Source organism: Hylobates moloch, unplaced genomic scaffold (genome assembly GCF_009828535.3).
Source record: "Hylobates moloch isolate HMO894 unplaced genomic scaffold, HMol_V3 SCAFFOLD_6, whole genome shotgun sequence".
Classification (NCBI taxonomy): domain Eukaryota; kingdom Metazoa; phylum Chordata; class Mammalia; order Primates; family Hylobatidae; genus Hylobates; species Hylobates moloch.
In genome coordinates, this window is record NW_026652281.1 from 156,207,097 (window position 1) to 156,227,050 (window position 19,954).

Sequence of the window (19,954 nt, forward strand, 5' to 3'; positions counted from 1 at the left end):
GGGACTACAGGCGCCTGCCACCATGCCCGGCTAATTTTTTTGTATTTTTAGTAGAGATGGGGTTTCACTGTGTTATCCAAGATGGTCTCGATCTCCTGACCTCGTGATCCGCCCACCTCGGCCTCCCAAAGTGCTGGGATTACAGGCGTGAGCCACCGCGCCTGACCTTTTTTTTTCTTTTTAAAAAATATTTTACTGGCCCAGCGCAGTGGCTCACACCTATAATCCCAGCACTTTGGGAGACCAAGGTGGGCAGATCACTTGAGGTCAGGAGTTCAAGACCAGCCTGGCCAACGTGGTGAAACCCCTTCTTACTCAAAATATGAAAATCAGCCAGGCATGGTGGCACACACCTGTAATCCCAGCTACCCGGGAGGCTGAGGCAGGAGAATAGCTTGAACCTGCAGAGGTTGCAGTGAGCCAAGATCGTGCCACTGCACTCTAACCGGGGCGACAGAGCAAGACTCCGTCTCAAAAAAAAAAAAATTACAAAGATTGTTTGTGGCGCTGGTATGTGGGATTTCCTCACAGCACAGTTCATTTTTCTGGTAGCGACACCTGCTGGGTATCTGCGCTTCACCTAGGGGAAGGTGCTCCTTTTTGTACGGTTTGAAACTGACTCACTCTGTCCTGCTGCTGGTGTTTGATATGCAGGCTTCTCTTTTGGCATCACTCTCGGAAGTGGGATTAATTCACCAAGTCTGTTCTGACAAAGGGGGTCTGTCGGCAGCAGACCCCAGCATTCAGAAGGGATCCTTCTTGAGACATCAAAACTCAGGAAACCTTGTGTAATTTTCTCAGTTTCACTGGCGATAAAACAGGAACAATGATACTCATCTAGGGTTGTTTTGAAGGTTGAGTGAGATCCTGAATTAACTGAGAATAATAGTTTAAGAATAATTAACTGGGAATACATCATAAGTAACTGGAAATGAGGGGTCAGCAAGCACATGACTTAAGTGAGGACTTCTTCCTACAGCACTTGGTTCAGATTTGTGCTTTATCAAAGTAACAAGTTGCTACTTGACATGGATTTCCCTTCCTCAAGTCACTGAAAACTTGAGTGTTGCATGAAATGGACCTACTTTACCTGAAGAGAGGGTCAGGGCTCCTGAGTGTCCTGTGGACATACAGGGCGCTGGGAGAGAAATGTTGGGATTGGGTTGGAATTGCCAATAGTTAACAATTATTGCCTTAAAAACTTCTGATGCTGTAAGTCCTACCCTCTCGTGGAGTCCCTCTGACTGATGAGGAACACAGGTTGGGAGGGCGGGGTCTCAACACATGGTTAAAACAATTCAAGTGAGAGAAATGGGTGTTAATGAATGGAGAGAAGTGGGTGGGTTCAAGAAATGTTAAGGAGGTAGACTCCATAGGACTTGGGTACCGATTGTATGCAGGGACTAAGGAGGAGCGGGAGGGAGGCTGGTTTCTGGTTTATGTGACAGGGCAGCTGGTAGTGACAGTCTTACGTAGGAACAGAGGAAAGGAAACAAGACTGGGGATAGGCTGGCCTCAGCTTCGGACAGATGTCATCGGAGTCATCACTCAAGTAGAGAGGGGCTCAGTAGGTCTTTGGATAGCCAGGAGTAAGAGCTCTGCAGAGGTGGGGCATCAGATGGCATGTTTATTCACAGACACTTATCAAGTGCTGGACACTGTCCAAGGCACTGGGGTCTCTGCTTGGCATTCTAGTGTCGGGTTAGGCCCTGACACTAGATGAGTGCCTCTGGTAGGGGATCAGCAAGAAAGTACTGTGGTGTGGGTGGCAGGTGATGTGGATGATGGAGGAGATAAGCCACCTGAATTAGAAGCTGAGTCATCCCCAGAAAAGTTAGAGGGAAGAGGTGCTCTGGACAAAGAGAAGAGCAGGTGCAGAGGCCCCAAGCAACACTGAGCAGGCACATTTGAGAAGCTATAAGCTGTAAGCCAGCCACATGACCCCAGCATGCTGCACAGCAGGGAGGGCTATGAGGGAAGTTGGAAGGGACAAGGGCTGAGTGGATCAGCGTTTGGTTCCCAGACATTTGGGTTTATTTGAGTGCGATGTTCAGTCATGGGAATTTGAAGGCATGGGAATGTGTGAAATCTCTCAGAGTATGTAGAGTAAAAGGGGAAGAGGACTGTACTATTTGATAGAAGGGCAGGAGAAGGGGAGACTTTTCAAAGGATACTAGAAACAACCAACCATAAAAGCAGAAGAGAATGCAAGAGGAGTGGTAAAGAAAAAGGGAACTTTAAAGATGGAAGCAGGCTGGGCGCGGTGGCTCACGCCTGTAATCCCAGCACTTTGGGAGGCCGAGGTGGGCAGATCACAAGGTCAGGAGATCGAGACCATCCTGGCTAACATGGTGAAACCCCGTCTCTACTAAAAATACAAAAACAAAATTAGCCAGGCGTGGTGGCGGGCGCCTGTAGTCCAGCTACTCAGGAGGCTGAGGTGGGAGAATGGCGTGAACCTGGGAGGTGGAGCTTGCAGTGAGCTGAGATCGCGTCATTGCACTCCAGCCTGGGTGACACGGAGAGTCCCAGTCTCAAAAAAAAAAAAAAAAAAAGATGGAAGGAGGCCAGGTGCAGTGGCTCACACCTGTAATCCCAGCACTTTAGGAGGCTGAGGCAGGAGGTCGCTTCAGCCCAGGAGTTTGAGACTAGCCTGGACAACATAGTGAGACTCCAGTCTCCACAAAAGCAAAAAAATTAGCCAGGCATGGTGGTTCACGCCTGTGGTCCCAGCTACTCAGGAGGCTGAGGCGGGAGGATCACTTGAGCCCAGGAGTTTGAGGCTGCCATGAGCCTTGATCACCCATTGTATTCCAGCATGGGCAACAGAGTGAGACCCTGTCTCTTAAAAAAAAAAATTAACAAAGGGCCGGGTGAGGTGCCTCACGCCTGTAATCCCAACACTTTGGGAGGTCGAGGCGGGCGGATCACATGAGGTCAGGAGTTTGAGACCAGCTGGCCAACATGGCGAAACCCCATCTCTACTAAAAATACAAAATTAGCTGGACATGGGGGTACACACCTGTAATCCCCGCTGCTCGGGAGACTGAGGCAGGAGAGTCACTTGAACCTGGGAGGCAGAGGTTCCAGCGAGCTGAGATTGCACCATTGCACTCCAGCCTGGGCGATAAGAGCGAAACTCCGTCTCAATAATAATAATAAAAATGAATTATTAAGTGGCAGATGATAAGAGGGAGAGGAAGGGAGTGCAGGGAGAGAGGAAAAGGAAGGACTGAAAATATGGCCTATGTGTAACAGTAGGAAGATCATTGCTGGCCTTGGAGAAAGCAGTTCTCAACTCCTCCCTTCCTTTTCCCCACATCCCATCGATTTCCAGATTGGCCAGGAATGTAATCCGTATTGCCATAGATCAAGGTGCTAGCTCTAAGGGGTGGGAACTGGTGGCGTTTGGCTGACAGGAGGATGATAGAAGAGATAAAAAAGAGGAGGCAGGAGGAAAAGCAAATTTCCTGATGAGTAGGGCTAGAAAGTGGCATCGGCTGCTAGTGCAGAAGGAGCACTGATGAGAGAACACGCGTGTCTTCAGCAGCTGTGTCTGTCAGCTCAGAGTGGAAGCATGTAGGTGTTGTCATTTTTTGGTGAGTTTGGCCACAAAGCATTCTGGGATTGCAGCGGTGGGTGGTTGAAGAAGGAGGAAGTGGAGATAGGCGAAGGATTATCCTTCCTATAAGGCTAGTGCATGGTGGGTGAGAGACTGACAGGATGCTGCTTAGGAGTCCAAAAGGTGTGGCCAGCTCCAGCTTGATTCAGAGCAGTGGTGGTATCCTGGAGCTCCTCTCCCAGAGCAGAGGATGGCAGGTGGCACCTGGAGAGTGTGGCCTCCCAGGGACGGAGCTGGCATAGGCTAGGATGGGAGTTAGGTCAGCAGGGTGTCTTGGTGGAAGGCTGAGCACACGTGGTTCTCCAGCTGACCACGAGCATCTGATCATATTATCTCCCAGGACTGGGTCCTCCTGGAACCCTGTACACTGCAGAAGCTCTTCAGTAGTTACAACAGGCACCTTTGAGCTGAGCACCCAGAAGTACCAGAATGCGCTGGAGCAGGCTCCTGTGTTTATACATGGCAGCCAGTCTAGTATTGCTTTATAGCACCTTTTGTGTTTGTTCTTACATAACTTTTAATCTGTTCAGGCTGTTTTCCCATCTCTATTGTGATTCTTGGAGTTCAGGCTCCAAGGCTTACTCATCCTTGCCCTGCATATCAGACACTCCTGCAAATGCTCAGGGCTTAAAAATCTGCCGGGGCCACCACATTACACACTCCTATCCCCGCCTACGTTATTCCAGTTAAGTTTTGTGAGTAGTTGACAAAATGCCCTACTGTTTCCTTTGGTTAAAAGCAATAGGTATTACAAAATTGAGTTGTGACACTGGAACTTGTCTGCAGCTGTTTGCATGTGGATATTGAATGAGGGAGTGGTACCTTTTGTAATTGTTAGGGCAAAGAAAGATTCTGTTTCTAATCTGAGACAACCAGCTGACTCATCAGGTGCCTTGACCCTTTAGATTTCCATCTTTCTTTTCCCCCTAGGAAAATGGAAAACTGAGCTCAGAAGTTTACAGATAGCCCAGACCTGGCACTGTGGAACAAAAGAAAGTGGTAGAAAATATGAAAATCAAGGAAATGTTAGCAACTAATTTTTTATTTCCTCTGACCATTTAAATGGGTATGAATTTGCCTTCCACAAGGAAAACTTTTCAAATAATGGCTTTTATAAAGGGTCTGTTTTATGTGCATGGTTCCCTTCCACCCCTAGGTGGCAGGAGAAAGCAGAAGAACCTGCATGAAAGTAAAGCAAACGCCCTGCAGCTGTGGGGCGGTGTTCTGAATCCTAGGATTGTTGCTTACCTCTGCCCTGCAGTTCCATTTTTCAGGCATCCCTGCGATTTTTTTTTTTTCAGACCGACTTAGTTACCCATATATGGATTTTTAAAAATACTGACTTGGCTAGGATTTATAGAGCACTGTGTAGTCAGCTTTAACTGTTCAGAAATAAGCAAATCTTGATGTGGGGAAAAGAACAGGAACATTAGAATTGGGGATTAGAGGTTGAGAAAATGGTCCTCCCTGGTGTCCAGTGGGTAATCTGCTGTTGAGAACTGATGCCCGTGGAGTTGCCCCAGGCGGGACACCCAGGCCAGGGCACTTCACCTGGGCTCCTGGGGTTGGTGTGGAGAGTCAGGTGGCCTTTCTCTGCAGCCGGAGAAGCTAGCACAGGGGGCTCCCTGTCTCCTCTGAATCCTGTCTAAAGATAATGAGGGCTGTTACTTGGAACATTTTCTAATAACATGCTATAGATGCTTAGGGTTTATGGGAAGGGGGGATGGTACTGGGGTGGGGGATAAAGGACAAAAACATAATAAAGTAAACACAGGAAAGGAGCAGCATGTGTTCAGAAGCTGAGCATAGGCACCTCCTCTGAGCAGTGGAGTTGAGTCCTGACTGCAGCACATGCAGCTGAGGAAGCAGTAGAAAGATTCCATCTTCTGTCCCCTTCCCATCCCTTCTGACATGTTCTTATCTTGAAATTGCCGCCCCCGAACTCCCAGGGTACTTACTGTGTGCTGCTCTCAGTCTGTAGCCATGTCTGTGTCTGTCCCATGTCCTGAAAGCCCACGAGAGGAGGAGCTGTCTTGTTTGTCTTTATGTTCCCCACAGCACTTGTCTCTGGCACAAGGCAGAATCTTAGTAACTTTAGTGGCATGAATCCATCGAGGAGGAAACAGGAAGCAGAGTCACAGTGTCACATCAGACATGATTGTGTTCAAGCAAATAGTCCCAATAAGAAGTAGTGAGAGGCTGTCCGGGCGCGGCGGCTCACACCTGTAATCCCAGCACTTTGGGAGACTGAGGTGGGCAGATCACCTGAGGTCCGGAGTTCAAGACCAGTCTGACCAACATGGAGAAACCCTGTCTCTGCTAAAAATACAAAATTAGCCGGTCGTGGTGGTGCATGCCTTTAATCCCAGCTACTCCGGAGGCTGAGGCAGGAGAATGGCTTGAACCCGGGAGGCGGAGGTTGCTGTGAGCCAAGATCACGCCATTGCACTCCAGCCTGGGCAACGAGCAAAACTCTGTCTCAAAAAAAGAAAAGTGAGAGGCCAGGCACAGTGGCTCATGCCTGTAATCCCAGCACTTTGGGAGGCTGAGGCGGGTGAATCACTTGAGGCCAGGAGTTTGTGACCAGCCTGGCCAACATAGTGAAACCCTGTCCCTACCAAAAAATACCAGAAGTTAGCCAGGCATGGTGGTGCACATCTGTAATCCCAGCTACTTGGGAGGTTGAGGCATGAGGATTGAACCCAGGAGATGGAGGTTGCAGTGAGCTGAGATTGTGCCACCACACTCCACCCAGCCTGGCGGCAGAGCAAGGCTCCATCTCAAAAAAAATGTGTGTGTGTGTACTCTCTGGCCTTTTTTCGTTGGCTCCATTCTTGGGCATACCTCCAGATGAGATGGCTGTGGGCAGCCTCATGTCTGTCTCCTGCAGAAAGAGGACTGCAGAAGCACTTTAGCTAGACATCAGTTCTGACTGGCCAGGTACAGGACCGTCAGGGAAAATGGAGGTGTGTCCCCAGAAATGGGAGTGTAAACTACGCAAGCAGAACCCACTGGCAAGCATTGCAGGGACATCAGCCCTTGGCTTGTTACTGTCATAGCAGAGCAAATTCATATGTATCTTAAGTCATTCTTTTCAATGTTTTTCAGCATCTTCATGATACAGTTAAGAGGAATCTTGACAGAGCCACTTCCCCTCAGAATGGTGATCAACAGAATGGCTATGGGGACCTCTTTCCTGGGCATAAGAAGACTCGCCGGGAGGCCCCTCTGGGAGTTGCCATCTCTTCCAATGGACTGCCTCCAGCCTCCCCACTTGGTCAGTCTGACAAGCCTTCTGGAGCCGACGCCCTGCAGTCCAGTGGGAAGCACTCTCTGGGGCTAGACTCTCTCAACAAAAAGCGTCTGGCTGACTCCAGCCTCCACTTGAATGGAGGCAGTAACCCCAGTGAGTCATTTCCTCTGAGCCTGAATAAAGAACTGAAGCAGGAGCCTGTCGAAGACCTGCCTTGCATGATCACTGGGACTGTCGGCTCCATATCGCAAAGCAACCTCATGCCAGACCTCAACCTTAACGAGCAGGAGTGGAAGGAGCTCATCGAGGAGCTGAACAGGTCGGTGCCCGATGAAGACATGAAGGACCTGTTTAATGAGGACTTTGAGGAGAAGAAGGACCCAGAGTCTTCTGGCTCTGCCACACAAACCCCCTTGGCACAGGACATTAATATTAAGACGGAATTCTCTCCAGCAGCCTTTGAGCAAGAACAGTTAGGCTCTCCACAAGTGAGGGCCGGGTCTGCAGGGCAGACCTTTCTGGGGCCTTCGTCTGCCCCTGTGAGTACAGATTCCCCCAGCCTAGGGGGCTCCCAAACCTTATTCCACACCTCTGGTCAGCCCGGGGCGGACAATCCCAGTCCAAACCTGATGCCGGCATCAGCCCAGGCCCAGAACGCACAAAGAGCCCTTGCAAGTGTGGTATTGCCCAGTCAGGGCCCAGGAGGGGCCTCAGAGCTGTCCTCTGCCCACCAGCTCCAGCAGATCGCTGCCAAGCAGAAGCGCGAGCAGATGCTCCAGAACCCACAGCAGGCCACCCCGGCACCGGCCCCGGGCCAGATGTCCACATGGCAGCAGACGGGGCCCTCCCACAGTTCCTTAGATGTCCCTTACCCCATGGAGAAGCCTGCCAGCCCTTCCAGCTACAAGCAAGACTTCACCAACTCCAAACTGCTCATGATGCCTAGTGTGAATAAGAGTTCCCCTCGGCCCGGAGGCCCCTACCTCCAGCCCAGCCATGTGAACCTGCTGAGTCACCAGCCACCGAGTAACTTGAATCAGAACTCCGTGAATAACCCAGGGTCTGTGCTGGACTACGGCAATACAAAACCCCTTTCTCATTACAAAGCGGACTGTGGGCAAGGCAGCCCGGGGTCTGGCCAGAGCAAGCCAGCCCTGATGGCTTATCTTCCCCAGCAGCTGTCCCATCTGAGTCACGAGCAGAACTCCTTGTTTCTGATGAAGCCAAAGCCAGGAAATATGCCTTTCCGATCACTGGTTCCACCTGGCCAGGTAAGTATGAGCCTTTGCTTTCTGTTCCTCTGCTGCAGACACTTCAGTGAGGTTACTCGCTACTTTGGATGTTAATTGGATCCGAGGTAGTTGTGGGAAGAGGGAATAGCTGCTGTCATCCTTTGCTCCTCTTGGGAGTGGAAATTTATAAAATAAACCACAGTTGATTGTTAATAAAAAATAGGGTAAAGTTCCCTAGCATAGCTTGATTTTTAACTACACAAAGGTTTGAGGAATCACCTGCATTTAGTCCAGTGTCTTTTTCATGCCGTAGGATTTAAATTAAGTAATTTGTGACCGTGTTTTGCAGATAAACATTACATTTAACGTGCTTCTTAGAGGCTTGGCTTTTTTTTTTTTTTTTTTTTTTGCTACCTTTCAGATCTCCATGTACAAAATTCCCTAATTTTTGGTAAGCTTATAACATTGTAGGCACTTGCTGCTTCCCAGCACAGCTCACCTCTGTGCTTACTTTATCATGGTTCTAAAGCCTGGTAGCATCACATGGAAAATGGCCCTTCGGGTTGTTTCCTGTTTTCTGCTAGTGCAGATAAGCCTGCAGTGAACGTGAATTTGTAATACATGCTAAAATTTTGCAAATTATAAAGCCCAGTGCCAGTAATATCCTGAGGAAATAGACGCACTCCTATATTGATGAGAGTGTGTAAATGAGCTCACTGCTTTCGGGAAGTCATCTGACATTACATATTTTTCACATGCTATAAAATGTTCATATGCATTGACACACTATATACCCGACAAGTTGATCTACAAAAATAATCCAAAATAAAAGAAAAAGTTATACCCAAGATATTCATTGTGTGGTTATTTCTAATAGCCAAAAACTGTAAGCCGTTTAAGCATCTCCTAGTGCTGATAATTCCACTTACTTCAGCCAGTAAGATGTCTCACGCCGTTCAGCACCCCCTGAAGAGAGGTTCAGCTGCACACAGTGAGGGTGCTTGCCATCCGTGTAGCACTCTGCACCTTACGAAGCACTCTCAGTAGTTCTTAAGCTTCCGGTGACTAGAGTGAAGAAATTATACCACAGAATGTTAGAATGAATAACTAGAAAGGAGCTCAGCAAGCTGAAACTGGTTTAAATAATGATTGCTTTTTGCCCATCTTCTGCTAAGTTCTCCCCTTTTCTTCTAAGTGTCAGTAATGACAGGATAATATTGTGGTGGCCTTTGACATGACTCTCACTTTTTGGTCTATATATTGACAGAGAATATCTGTTAAAGTTCTCATTGATTCTCAGTATTTTTTGAGGATGGGTATCTGACAAAAGCTAAGCAGTCTCTTCCAGTAAAATGCTTGTACAGATGTACAGTTTCGGGTCGTTCAGGGATAGCCCCAAATCCAAGGTTTATGCACATGGGACAGAGTGGTCTCCATTGACCAAAGCCCCCTTCAAAGTGTTCTTCCCCTAGGCCGGGCGTGGTGGCTCACGCCTGTAATCCCAGCACTTTGAGAGGCCGAGGTGGGCGGAGCATCTGAGGTCAGTAGTTCGAGACCAGCCTGACTAACATGGAGAAACCCCATCTCTACTAAAAATACAAAATTAGCCAGGCATGGTGGCACATGCCTGTAATCCCAGCTACTCAGGAGGCTGAGGCAGGGGAATCGCTTGAACTTTGGAGGTGGAGGTTGCAGTGAGCTGAGATCGTACCGTTGCACTCCAGCCTGGGCAACAAGAGCGAAACTCTGTCTCAAAAAAAAAAAAAAAGTATTCTTCCCCTATTGGCCCCCTCTGCACTCACATGTCCTGATAAGTGAGCATTTCTAAGCCTTGATTGCTTACTGGAACTATCGTGCGCAAATATGAAAGCTTACATCTGCTTAATGTAAAACCATACCTTTGTCACTGGTGAATCACTGGGAGCAAAACTAACACGTGTGGAGTAATTGTTTGTTGCTAGGTGCCTGTATGCTCAGATGTCATCACTTTTGGTCTGTGCTCCAGCCCTGTGGGATTGGAGGTCAGAAGGGAAGCAGAGACTTGGCTTCAAGAGAGTGAACCTTGAATTCACTGAATGGAGCTTATTTGGTCTGATCAGAGCTTAGAGACTTCACAGTCTCCTATCTGTGTTGACAGGAGCAGAACCCTTCCAGTGTCCCTGTGCCAGCCCAGGCTGCCAGTGTTGGGACCCAGCCTCCTGCCGTGTCCGTGGCCAGCTCCCACAACAGCTCCCCCTATCTCAGCAGCCAGCAACAGGCCGCTGTAATGAAGCAGCATCAGTTGCTTTTGGACCAACAGAAACAAAGGGAGCAGCAGCAAAAGCATTTACAGCAACAGCAGTTCCTTCAGAGGCAACAGCACCTTCTCGCAGAACAGGTAAAAAGAAAGGTGGAAGGAAACCACTGCTTCCCACCTTTGCCTGCACCCTGAGTCACTGCTGCACTCACACCTTCTGCTTGTGTGTGTGGAATTTGCACTGACTTGCATGCCTGTTGTTAGAGTGCTTTGCCTTTTAAAAACATCTTTCCAGGAATGTGGCATTTCTCAGACAGGGGCAGTCTATGTCAGAAGCTGCTTCATGTCACTTAGTGGAGAGTACTCAAGGCAGACTCGGAGGCTAAAACTGTTTGTGGAAGGGACATTTTCCCATGTTTCTGGTCAGCAGCTTCCAAGCCACTGAGCTCACGTGTCTGTCAGTCCACTATGGGGTCAGCTTTGCTGCCACTACAGAGCCTGTTATAAGCCAGAATGTGAAGAGGGAAGTGAAGTCATCCCTGAGGGGAAACACAGTTCACTCGCTTGGTTACCAAGTATAGTGCGCAGGCACTAAGGGTTACAAGTGAGAGTTCTTTTTTTTGTTGTTGAGACAGAGTCTTGCTCTGTCACCCAGGCTGCACTGCAGTGGCGCGATCTTGGCTCACTGCAGCCTCCACCTCATAGGTTCATGCAATTCTCCTGCCTCAGCCTCCCGAGTAGCTGGGACTACAGGCGAGAACCACCATGCCTGGCTAATTTTTGTGTTTTTAGTAGAGATGGGGTTTCACCATGTTGGCCAGGCTGGTCTCTAACTCCTGACCTCAAGTGATCCACCCATCTCGGCCTCCCAAAGTGCTGAGATTACAGGCGTGAGCCACCACGCCTGGCCTTAAATTACATCTTTAAGACATAAGAACTGGCTCCAGACAGTGAAGTTCATTGAGGACAATCACTGCCTCAGTTCTGCCTTTAAAAAAAGCAGCTTTATTGTGATGTAATTCACATAGCATATACTTCACCCACTTCAGTGAACAATTTAGTCATTTTTAGTATATCACAGTTGTGCAACCATGACCACAATCCATTTTAGACATTTTCATTACCCTAAAACAAATCCCATACCCATGAGCAGCCATTCTCCCATCCATCCAGCCTCTCCAGCTCCTGATCTACTTTCTGTCTCTATAATTGTCTGCTCTGGGCCGGGCGTGGTGGCTCACGCCTGTAATCCCAGCACTTTGGGAGGCCGAGGCGGGCGGATCACAAGGTCAGGAGATCAAGACCATCCTGGCTAACACGGTGAAACCCCATCTCTACTAAAAATACAAAAAATTAGCCGGGCGTGGTGGTGGGCGCCTGTAGTCCCAGCTACTCGGGCGGCTGAGGCAGGAGAATGGCATGAACCCGGGAGGGGAGCTTGCAGTGAGCCGAGATCGCGCCACTGCACTCCAGCCTGGGCAACAGAGCGAGACTCCATCTCAAAAAAAAAAAAATTTTTGTCTGTTCTGGACATTTTATATTTATGTTATGTCATTTTCAATCATGTACTATGTAACAGCAATTGATTCCTCTTGATAATAATATTCCATTTTATGGACATGTTACATTTTATTCATTCGTCTGTTCATGAACATTTAGGTTTCTTATTTGGGCTGTTAATGAGTATTGTTGCTGTGAACATTCATGTACAAGTTTTCATATAGACATCTGTTTTCGTTTTTCTTGGGTAGATACCTGGGAGTGGAATTGCTTCATCACATGGTAATTTTTATGTTTAACCTTTGGAGGAACTGTCAGACTGTTTTACAGGCTGTCTCATTTTACATTCCCACCAGCGGTATATGAGGGTGCTGATTCCTCTACATCCTCACCAACCACTTGTTATCATCTGACTTTGATTCTGGCCATCCTAGTGGGATCTCGTTGTAGCTGTGATTTGCATTTTCCTAACCAGCTCTCCATTTTTTAAAAACAGATATACCTACCTTTTAAAAAAGTCATTGCTCCCTAGATCTGTTTCATACTATTTAAAAACCCCACAATGAAATCAGCACTATTTCCACAGGAGCCCATTTGTGAGTAACAAACTTGGATAAGTTACTTTTTTCTGACCTCCCTCACTCCATTTGTTTTGGATTTTGTTGTATGTTGGTTTTGTTTTGTTGTTCTTGGCATTTTCTAGGAGAAGCAACAGTTTCAGCGCCATCTGACCCGCCCACCACCCCAGTACCAAGACGCGACACAAGGCAGCTTCCCACAGCAGGTTGGACAGTTCACAGGTAGGGGGTGTCTGCATGAGGAGCAGGGACAGGGGAGGCCGCTGCCTGGTGCTGGTTGAATCCCTGCTGTCTGCCCAGCTCTATGCCTTGACTTCATCAAGCTGCATGCATTGTCATCATACACACCTCAGTTTGCCTAAGGGTCCTGGTTTTCTAGTTACTCCACGGCATCAGGAGAAGAGGGCACAGAGGCAAACCGCTAGAACTACCTTTGCGGGGTCCCTGGCTGTACAGTTTTCTGAAGCAAAATCATTTCTAGTTGGAGGACATCTTATCAGCAGGAAATAGCTTCTGTAATTCTCAAGAAAGTTCTTTGCTTCTGCTTTTATGTGTCTTCAAAAAATGACTCTCCTATCTTCCAGATAAGGACTTAATGCACTTGCGTGGCCTGTGGCTTCTTTCTGTCCTCCCGTCTGCCCACTTGAGTATCACAGATGGCAGCATCACTAGTGGACAGTTGGCCAGAAAAGGGCAGGAAGCACACTTGAGTCTAGCTGTTGCCTCTGAGATGTGCCAGGGAACTTCATAGGCCATCCCTCCAGAAATGCACAGAGATTTCAGGGAATGGACACAGGAAGCTCTGGTCTGCCCGCCTTCCTAGCTCCTCTCAGAATGTCTTAGAAACCTGTTTTAACCTGTTTTTCCTTATTTGGGACCTTGCTATAAAGGGTCCCAGAGAGACTTAACTGCAGCTGTGTGTCCTGGAGGAGACCAGGTGCGGTTTTATGTGTGTGCTACTTGGGGTCAACGTGGGGTTAAAATCTGCAGGCATTTCAAAAGCATGGGTCTGACCCATGTTTTCTGCCTTCAGACCCATCTGACATTTTGTGGATTATTGATGGGAATGAAATAGCCTGTTTCAGCTCTCCTCTTTTCCTCAACCCAATTTTATTATTGTTGTTTTGAGACAGAGTCTTGGTCTGTCGCCCAGGCTGCAGTGCAGTGGCGTGATCTCAGCTCATTGCAACCTCCACCTCCTAGGTTCAAGAGATTCTCCTGCTTCAGCCTCCCAAGTAGCTGGGATTACAGGCGCCACCATGCCCGGCTGCCTTTTGTATTTTTAGTAGAGACGGGGTTTCACCATGTTGGGCAGGCTGATCTCGCATACCTGACCTTGTGATCTGCCTGCCTCGGCCTCCCAAAGTGCTGGGATTACAGGCGTGAGCTACCATGCCCGGCCCCAGTTTTTATTACGTAGTTGCTAGTAGAGAGGAAGAACAAAGCACTGAGTTACGGCCAATCCCTGAACAGTGACTCTCCTACCCACAAAACCTATTTCAGTTAATGGTGTTGCCATATGTCCATTGCTTAAGCCAGGAGGCCTAGACAGCAGTTCCCTGAGCATAGGGGTGCTTTCTCTTCCATCCTCTGCTGTCTCTCCAGCACAGCACCTGCCACAGAGTGGGTACTCAGTGAAGATCTGATAATTTCCTGCGACTCCTCCCTCCTTTGGCCATCTTGTCATTTCATAGTATAAATGGTGTGCCATAAGGTGGTATATTGTCTGGTGAGATGTTGTCACACAGTCCTGCGCCTCCACCCCCCATTCCCACATGGTCTGCCCTCCCTCATCTCTGTGACTGAACAGCCTCTCCTCAGCATGGTCTCAGCCACACTCTCAGTCCAGCCACTCTTGGGCTTTACAACCCTGTTCTTTGTTTGTTTGTTTGTTTGTTTGTTTGTTTGTTTGAGACAGAGTCTTGCTCTTTCACCCAGGCTGGAGTGCAGTGGCACGATCTCGGCTCACTGCAGCCTCTGCCTCCCAGATTCAAGCAATACTCCTGCCTCAGCCTCCCGAGTAGCTGGGGGCATGCGCCGCCACCCCTGGCTAATTTTCGTATTTTTAGTAGAGACAGGGTTTCACTGTGTTGGCCAGGATGGTCTTGATCTCCTGACCTCGCGATTCGCCCGCCTTGGTCTCCCACAGTGCTGGGATACAGGCGTGAACCACCGCGCCCGGCCACAACCCTGTTCTTCACATGCCATCCACAGCGCTTCCCTATCTGGCCGGAACTAGCTCTTCCATTTTATCTCTAACCAGCTGGCCACTGTCTCCATACCCTGGCCACGGCCAGCCTCTGAAAGTTCCCCACACAGGTGCCTTTTTCTGACTCTGCCTTTGCACACACTTGCCTGGAATGCTCTTTTTCCCCAAACCGTTAAATTGCTAAACTTATGTGCTTTTAAACCTAGTGGATTCATCACCATCTCTCTCAAGCCTTCCCCGATGCCAGGGCTTCCGGCCTGCACCCTGCAGCCTGCTGGCCAGGCGTGCCCCATCGCGCCCCATCATGCCATGTGCTAACTTTGCCTCCCAGAGGCGGATCTTGCGTTGAGTCCACCTCAGAGTCCCCGGTGCCCACCACAGGGTCCCCACAGAGTAGAAATTTGGTGGGTGCTTGAAAGTTAGATGAAGCAGGTCACTGGTTTTCTCTCCCCTGGGGCTTTGTCCTTCCTCTGTGCCTTTCTGAACCCCATCATTGTTTCAGAGACCAGGCCTCCATTCCACCTGTGGGAGGCTTTCTGCTCTGTGTTCCCCAGGGCCCTCTTCCCAGTGTGCTGTGAACGTGAGAATTCTGGTGCTGCGGCTCGGGTCTCAGAGGGACCCAGTGGTGGTCGACTCCTGACTGCCAGACTCTTCTCTGTCTTGTAGGGTCCTCTGCTGCCGTGCCCGGCATGAACACCTTGGGTCCATCCAACTCCAGCTGTCCTCGAGTGTTCCCTCAGGCTGGGAATCTGATGCCAATGGGCCCTGGACATGCTTCAGTTTCCTCTCTCCCCACAAACTCAGGCCAACAGGACCGGGGTGTGGCTCAGTTCCCTGGCTCCCAAAACATGCCTCAGAGCAGCCTCTATGGCATGGCTTCTGGCATAACCCAGATAGTTGCCCAGCCCCCGCCACAGGCCACCAATGGACATGCCCATATTCCACGGCAGACCAGCGTGGGCCAGAACACCTCTGTCTCAGCTGCCTATGGGCAGAACTCTCTGGGAAGCTCTGGCCTCTCCCAGCAGCACAATAAGGGGACCCTGAACCCTGGTTTAACAAAGCCACCAGTCCCAAGGGTGTCACCAGCCATGGGAGGCCAGAATTCCTCCTGGCAGCATCAGGGAATGCCGAACCTGAGTGGCCAGACCCCAGGGAACAGCAACGTGAGTCCCTTCACTGCAGCCTCCAGTTTCCACATGCAGCAGCAGGCCCACCTGAAAATGTCTAGCCCGCAGTTCTCCCAGGCAATGCCCAACAGGCCCATGGCTCCCATGAGCTCAGCAGCTGCCGTGGGGTCCTTGCTACCCCCAGTGAGTGCACAGCAGAGGACCAGCGCCCCTGCCCCAGCACCACCCCCAACAGCCCCGCAGCAGGGCTTGCCTGGCCTGAGCCCAGCAGGGCCTGAGCTGGGGGCCTTCAGCCAGAGCCCTGCCTCACAGATGGGCGGTCGGGCGGGGCTGCACTGCACCCAGGCCTACCCTGTGCGGACCGCGGGCCAGGAGCTGCCTTTTGCCTACAGCGGGCAGCCAGGTGGCAGTGGGCTCTCTAGTGTGGCTGGACACACCGATCTGATCGACTCCCTGCTGAAGAACAGGACTTCCGAGGAGTGGATGAGTGATTTGGACGACCTGTTAGGGTCTCAGTAATGGAAGGATTTGTAGTGATTTTAGTGTTCATTCATCCTATATTTTTATTCTCAGATTCAAAGAAAGAGCAACTACTTTGGACCAAAAGCCCATGGCCTGGGGAGCTGGGCAGGTATAGCCCAAGCTCCAGGTGAGGCTGGCCCTGGGCAGGGTCTGTGGCTGCGCCCCTCAGGCCAGCAGTTGAGGTCCATCGGGCTGGCCCCAGCCCATCTGCTGGCATCAGTACCTGGTGTTGGGACAGCAGGATAGGGTTCTAAAGGTGGTTTTCTATCCAAACGACCAAAAAACCAACAGTAACAACAGTGAAACCCCACAATATCAGGCTTATAAAAATCTGTGCCATCATGGTGATTTTATCCAAGATTTCTCCACTTACCCCAGTGTTGGGGACAAGTTTTTGTTGAAACTTTATATAGCAGAATTATTTGCAATTTGTAGCATAGAAAAGATTTTTAAATTTTTTTACAAAAGGTTTTTAAACAGATTAGGGTAGGTGATGGTTTAAATCAATTAAGTGGCATTGGAAACCTAGGGTTTCCTTTTGATTAAGAGCCTTTTTTGTTTCTGCTCTTTGTCAGCTTTCAGGGGAGAAGGAGGCCACTGGAAAATTATTTCCCTAAGTGCAGGCTGTTGACTGCGTATGCCAAAAAGGGACAGGAGGCATGGAATAGTAGGTCTGGTGACACAGCTAGGGTCTTCCTAGCAGCTCCTCCTCCTCCCTCCCAAGGCCCCCAGGAATCCTTTCCTCCCATGTCCTGGCAGCCGGACCCCAGGCTACATGTGGAAGGTAGAGATGTGGGGGTCCTGTGCCCTGGAGTGTTATGTCTCCCCACCTTCTGCAGTTTCTCTGAACGTGTATGTTGGCCATGGTGGGAGCGTGGTCACTGTGCACAGATGTCTCTCCTCTACCTGTGGCCTTTCTGTCTGCCTCTCCTTCCTCTCTGCAGCCCAAATGGAAAACAATTATTTACTCCATTGGAGGGGGAAAGCAAGAGTCTTAGAATTCCTAAGGGAACCCTAGCATAAAGGTTTTGGGGAAGGAGGCCGCAGGCCGGCCCAGAGGAAGCAATTCCACTTTGTTTGACAACTTCTGCCACTCCCATGTCAGATGACTTGCACTTTTTAAAGAGATTGCTTTATAACACTAAGACATCCTTTCTAAAGATTCAAGTGGACTTGACTAAGCTGAGGGTCCACAAAATAGAATATGACATGTGAGCTGTTTTTTGAAAACGAAGATGGAGAGAGCACTTCCCCGTAACGAAAGCAAAGTGGTAAGCACAGGGTGAGACCCTTTTACACAGAATGGTGGAGAGAAAAGAGAATGCTGAAAAGTGGCTCAGATGCAGAGTGTTCTATGGAGAAACTGCAGCCCCATTTCTGTTTCCCTGGAGTCTCCCAGCGGATCATTCAGGAGTGTCCTATGTGAGAATTGAGCCAAGGAAAATACTCTGCAACCAGCCTGAGTCGCAGTGAGGGGCCGAGAGGTTGTACACACATCGGTAGTTACTTTGCACCAGCAGTGCCTTTCTCACTGGGGGTACTTGGACCCTCAGATCTTCTTTTCTAATAGCCATTTGCCACCCCAGGTGGTATGTCGGCCATTTCTCCTTAAAACACCTTCCCTACCTTTCCCATGTACTCAGTTTAGCTCTCAAAGAAGGGGTGACTCATAAAGCCAGTGAAAATTCCACCCTCTGAGCGAGTTCCCCAGTCTGAAGGGGAAGAGGGTGGCCTCAGCGGCTTTTCTCCCAAAAATCGGCTGAAGGCTGGTTGTGGATCCTTGTTCCTCTCCTGACCCCATCTGGCTGCTGCCCCGTCTCCCACCCCTGTCCCCAGGGCTTGCTGGCCCTGCACTCTGCCTTAGTCCTGGGGCCGGCGACGCAGTGGGCTCCTCACTTGCTGCAGTGTCATAGCAATAAAATGTGATTCTTGGGGTCCCCCCAGGGAGCTGCCCATGGCTTTATTTATGAATCTGGTTTTCGGGAGTCAGGGGAGGAGATGACTTTGCTTCTGTGCACAGCCCCGTCTTCCAGGAGCCACGACTCAGAAGAAAAGGGTGCTCAGACTTTTGTTATACACATTTGCTTTGTGTAAATAAATGTTTACAATTTTATATGAAAGATGGAATAAGCGCTAGAGCTTCCAACTGTATATTTTTTACTTTTATAGATTTTAAAACTATGATCCTTTATATGTGTGTTTTGGGGGAGCTATGATAAGTTTTATGGCAAACGGTTGGTATTGTTAACTTTTTATTGTCATCAAAAGTGCATAAAAGTCCTATTAATCCCCATATTCTTCTACTGCCCTTAACTCTGGTATACACCAAAAAGAAATCTTTACTTTCCTTGTTTTATCATTATAAAAATAAAGTATTTTGCTAGTATGGAAACAACCTTTGTATTTGACGTCACCTGGGGTCTGCTGGCAGAAGTTTGGGGATTGGTTTTCTTCTGTAATTTAGCTGCTTGCTTTTCTTGTTTTTTTTTTTTTTTATTTTTATTTTCTTTAAAGAAATGCTCCTTGAGTCATAGATTTAGCTGCTTTCTTATTGTACATTGTTGAGTGGGAGCTGGTTTGGTTGAAGCCTCAGAGGAGCTTCTGTTATCTGCTGATAGATACTAAATTAGAGCTAGCATCACCCTGAGAAAGCAGCCTGTCTCCGGGACTCACAGGCATCCATGCAGCTGATGGAGGGAGCTGGGCCGGACAACTGTGCTGTCGTAGCTGCTGGGTGCTTCTTGTGCTTCATGTAGAACTCTTAGGTTTGCCCCTGAAGTCTGTCTGCTCCATGTCCTATTTAGTTTCTTTTCAGCATAGAGCTTGGTTTTCTCTTTTTTTAATTGTAAGAATGATGTGCTCTGGCATGTCACACTGTGAAAGGGGACCAGATGATGGAGCCTGGACTGAAAGGGTGAATGGGGCCTCTCACCTCAGAACTCTCCCTGCTTTGCTTTGCTGGGAGCAGGGGGCAGGGCAGCCTGGGAGAGGCTGGAGTTCCTCAAAGGGCAGAGAAGAACAGCCTTCAGGGGACCACAGCGAGGAAACATGCCACGATAGACTCAAAAAGCTAGATTATGCTAATAAAAAGGGGAAGACATCTGTGACACACAGGAAACAGTGTTTGTGGCCTTGCCATAGAAGGCACAGTGAAGGAGGAAAACTGCGGAGACTCCCTGTGAATTCTTGGCTAAGAATGCACGTTATGTGCAGTGATCCAAAAACACAAACGAGAACAGAAGTGAGTGGCTCTGCCTGGGAGATGCACAGCGCTGAGCGGCACCCAGTGCTGGCTGCAGTATGGGAGGCTGGCTGCTGTATGATTTTTTGTGGGAAGAAATTTTGTAGAAGTTATCAAGCTCCGTAAAATGTTCGTGCTGTGTCTGCCTGGGCAGTTGCAATTCTGAGAAGTGATCCTCGAAAATGATTCTGGGTATAGAAAAAGGTACAGCACAGTGGTGTTCTTAGTATGGCTATTTACAGTCGCAGAAAATTAGATGCTAAACTGCTGCCCTAGGGGATTGGTTAAGCAAACTGGTGCTTCCACTCCATGAGATAGGATGCAGCCATGTGAAATATTTATGAAGGATTTGGACATAGTCATTTGGAATAATGGTTTTGTTGGGGCTCTTAACTTGCAAACCAATAGAAAAGAAATCTGGCTAATAGAAT

General features: G+C 49.0%; 1 protein-coding gene across 2 annotated transcripts in view; it reads left to right on the forward strand.

The window, feature by feature from the left end:
- MAML1 (mastermind like transcriptional coactivator 1) overlaps positions 1-18,668 on the forward strand; it is a 52,081-nt gene extending 33,413 nt beyond the window's left edge. The window contains exons 2-5 of one of the 2 annotated variants that reach the window (XM_032158875.2): positions 6,731-8,146; positions 10,245-10,484; positions 12,547-12,643; positions 15,297-18,668. In XM_032158875.2, coding sequence (XP_032014766.1) covers positions 6,731-8,146; positions 10,245-10,484; positions 12,547-12,643; positions 15,297-16,279 — 2,736 coding nt within the window. In that variant the 3' untranslated portion in view covers positions 16,280-18,668. The remainder of the gene's footprint in view (positions 1-6,730; positions 8,147-10,244; positions 10,485-12,546; positions 12,644-15,296) is intronic. The other variant, XM_058440227.1, reaches the window with a different exon arrangement.
- The last annotated feature ends 1,286 nt before the right edge of the window (positions 18,669-19,954 follow it).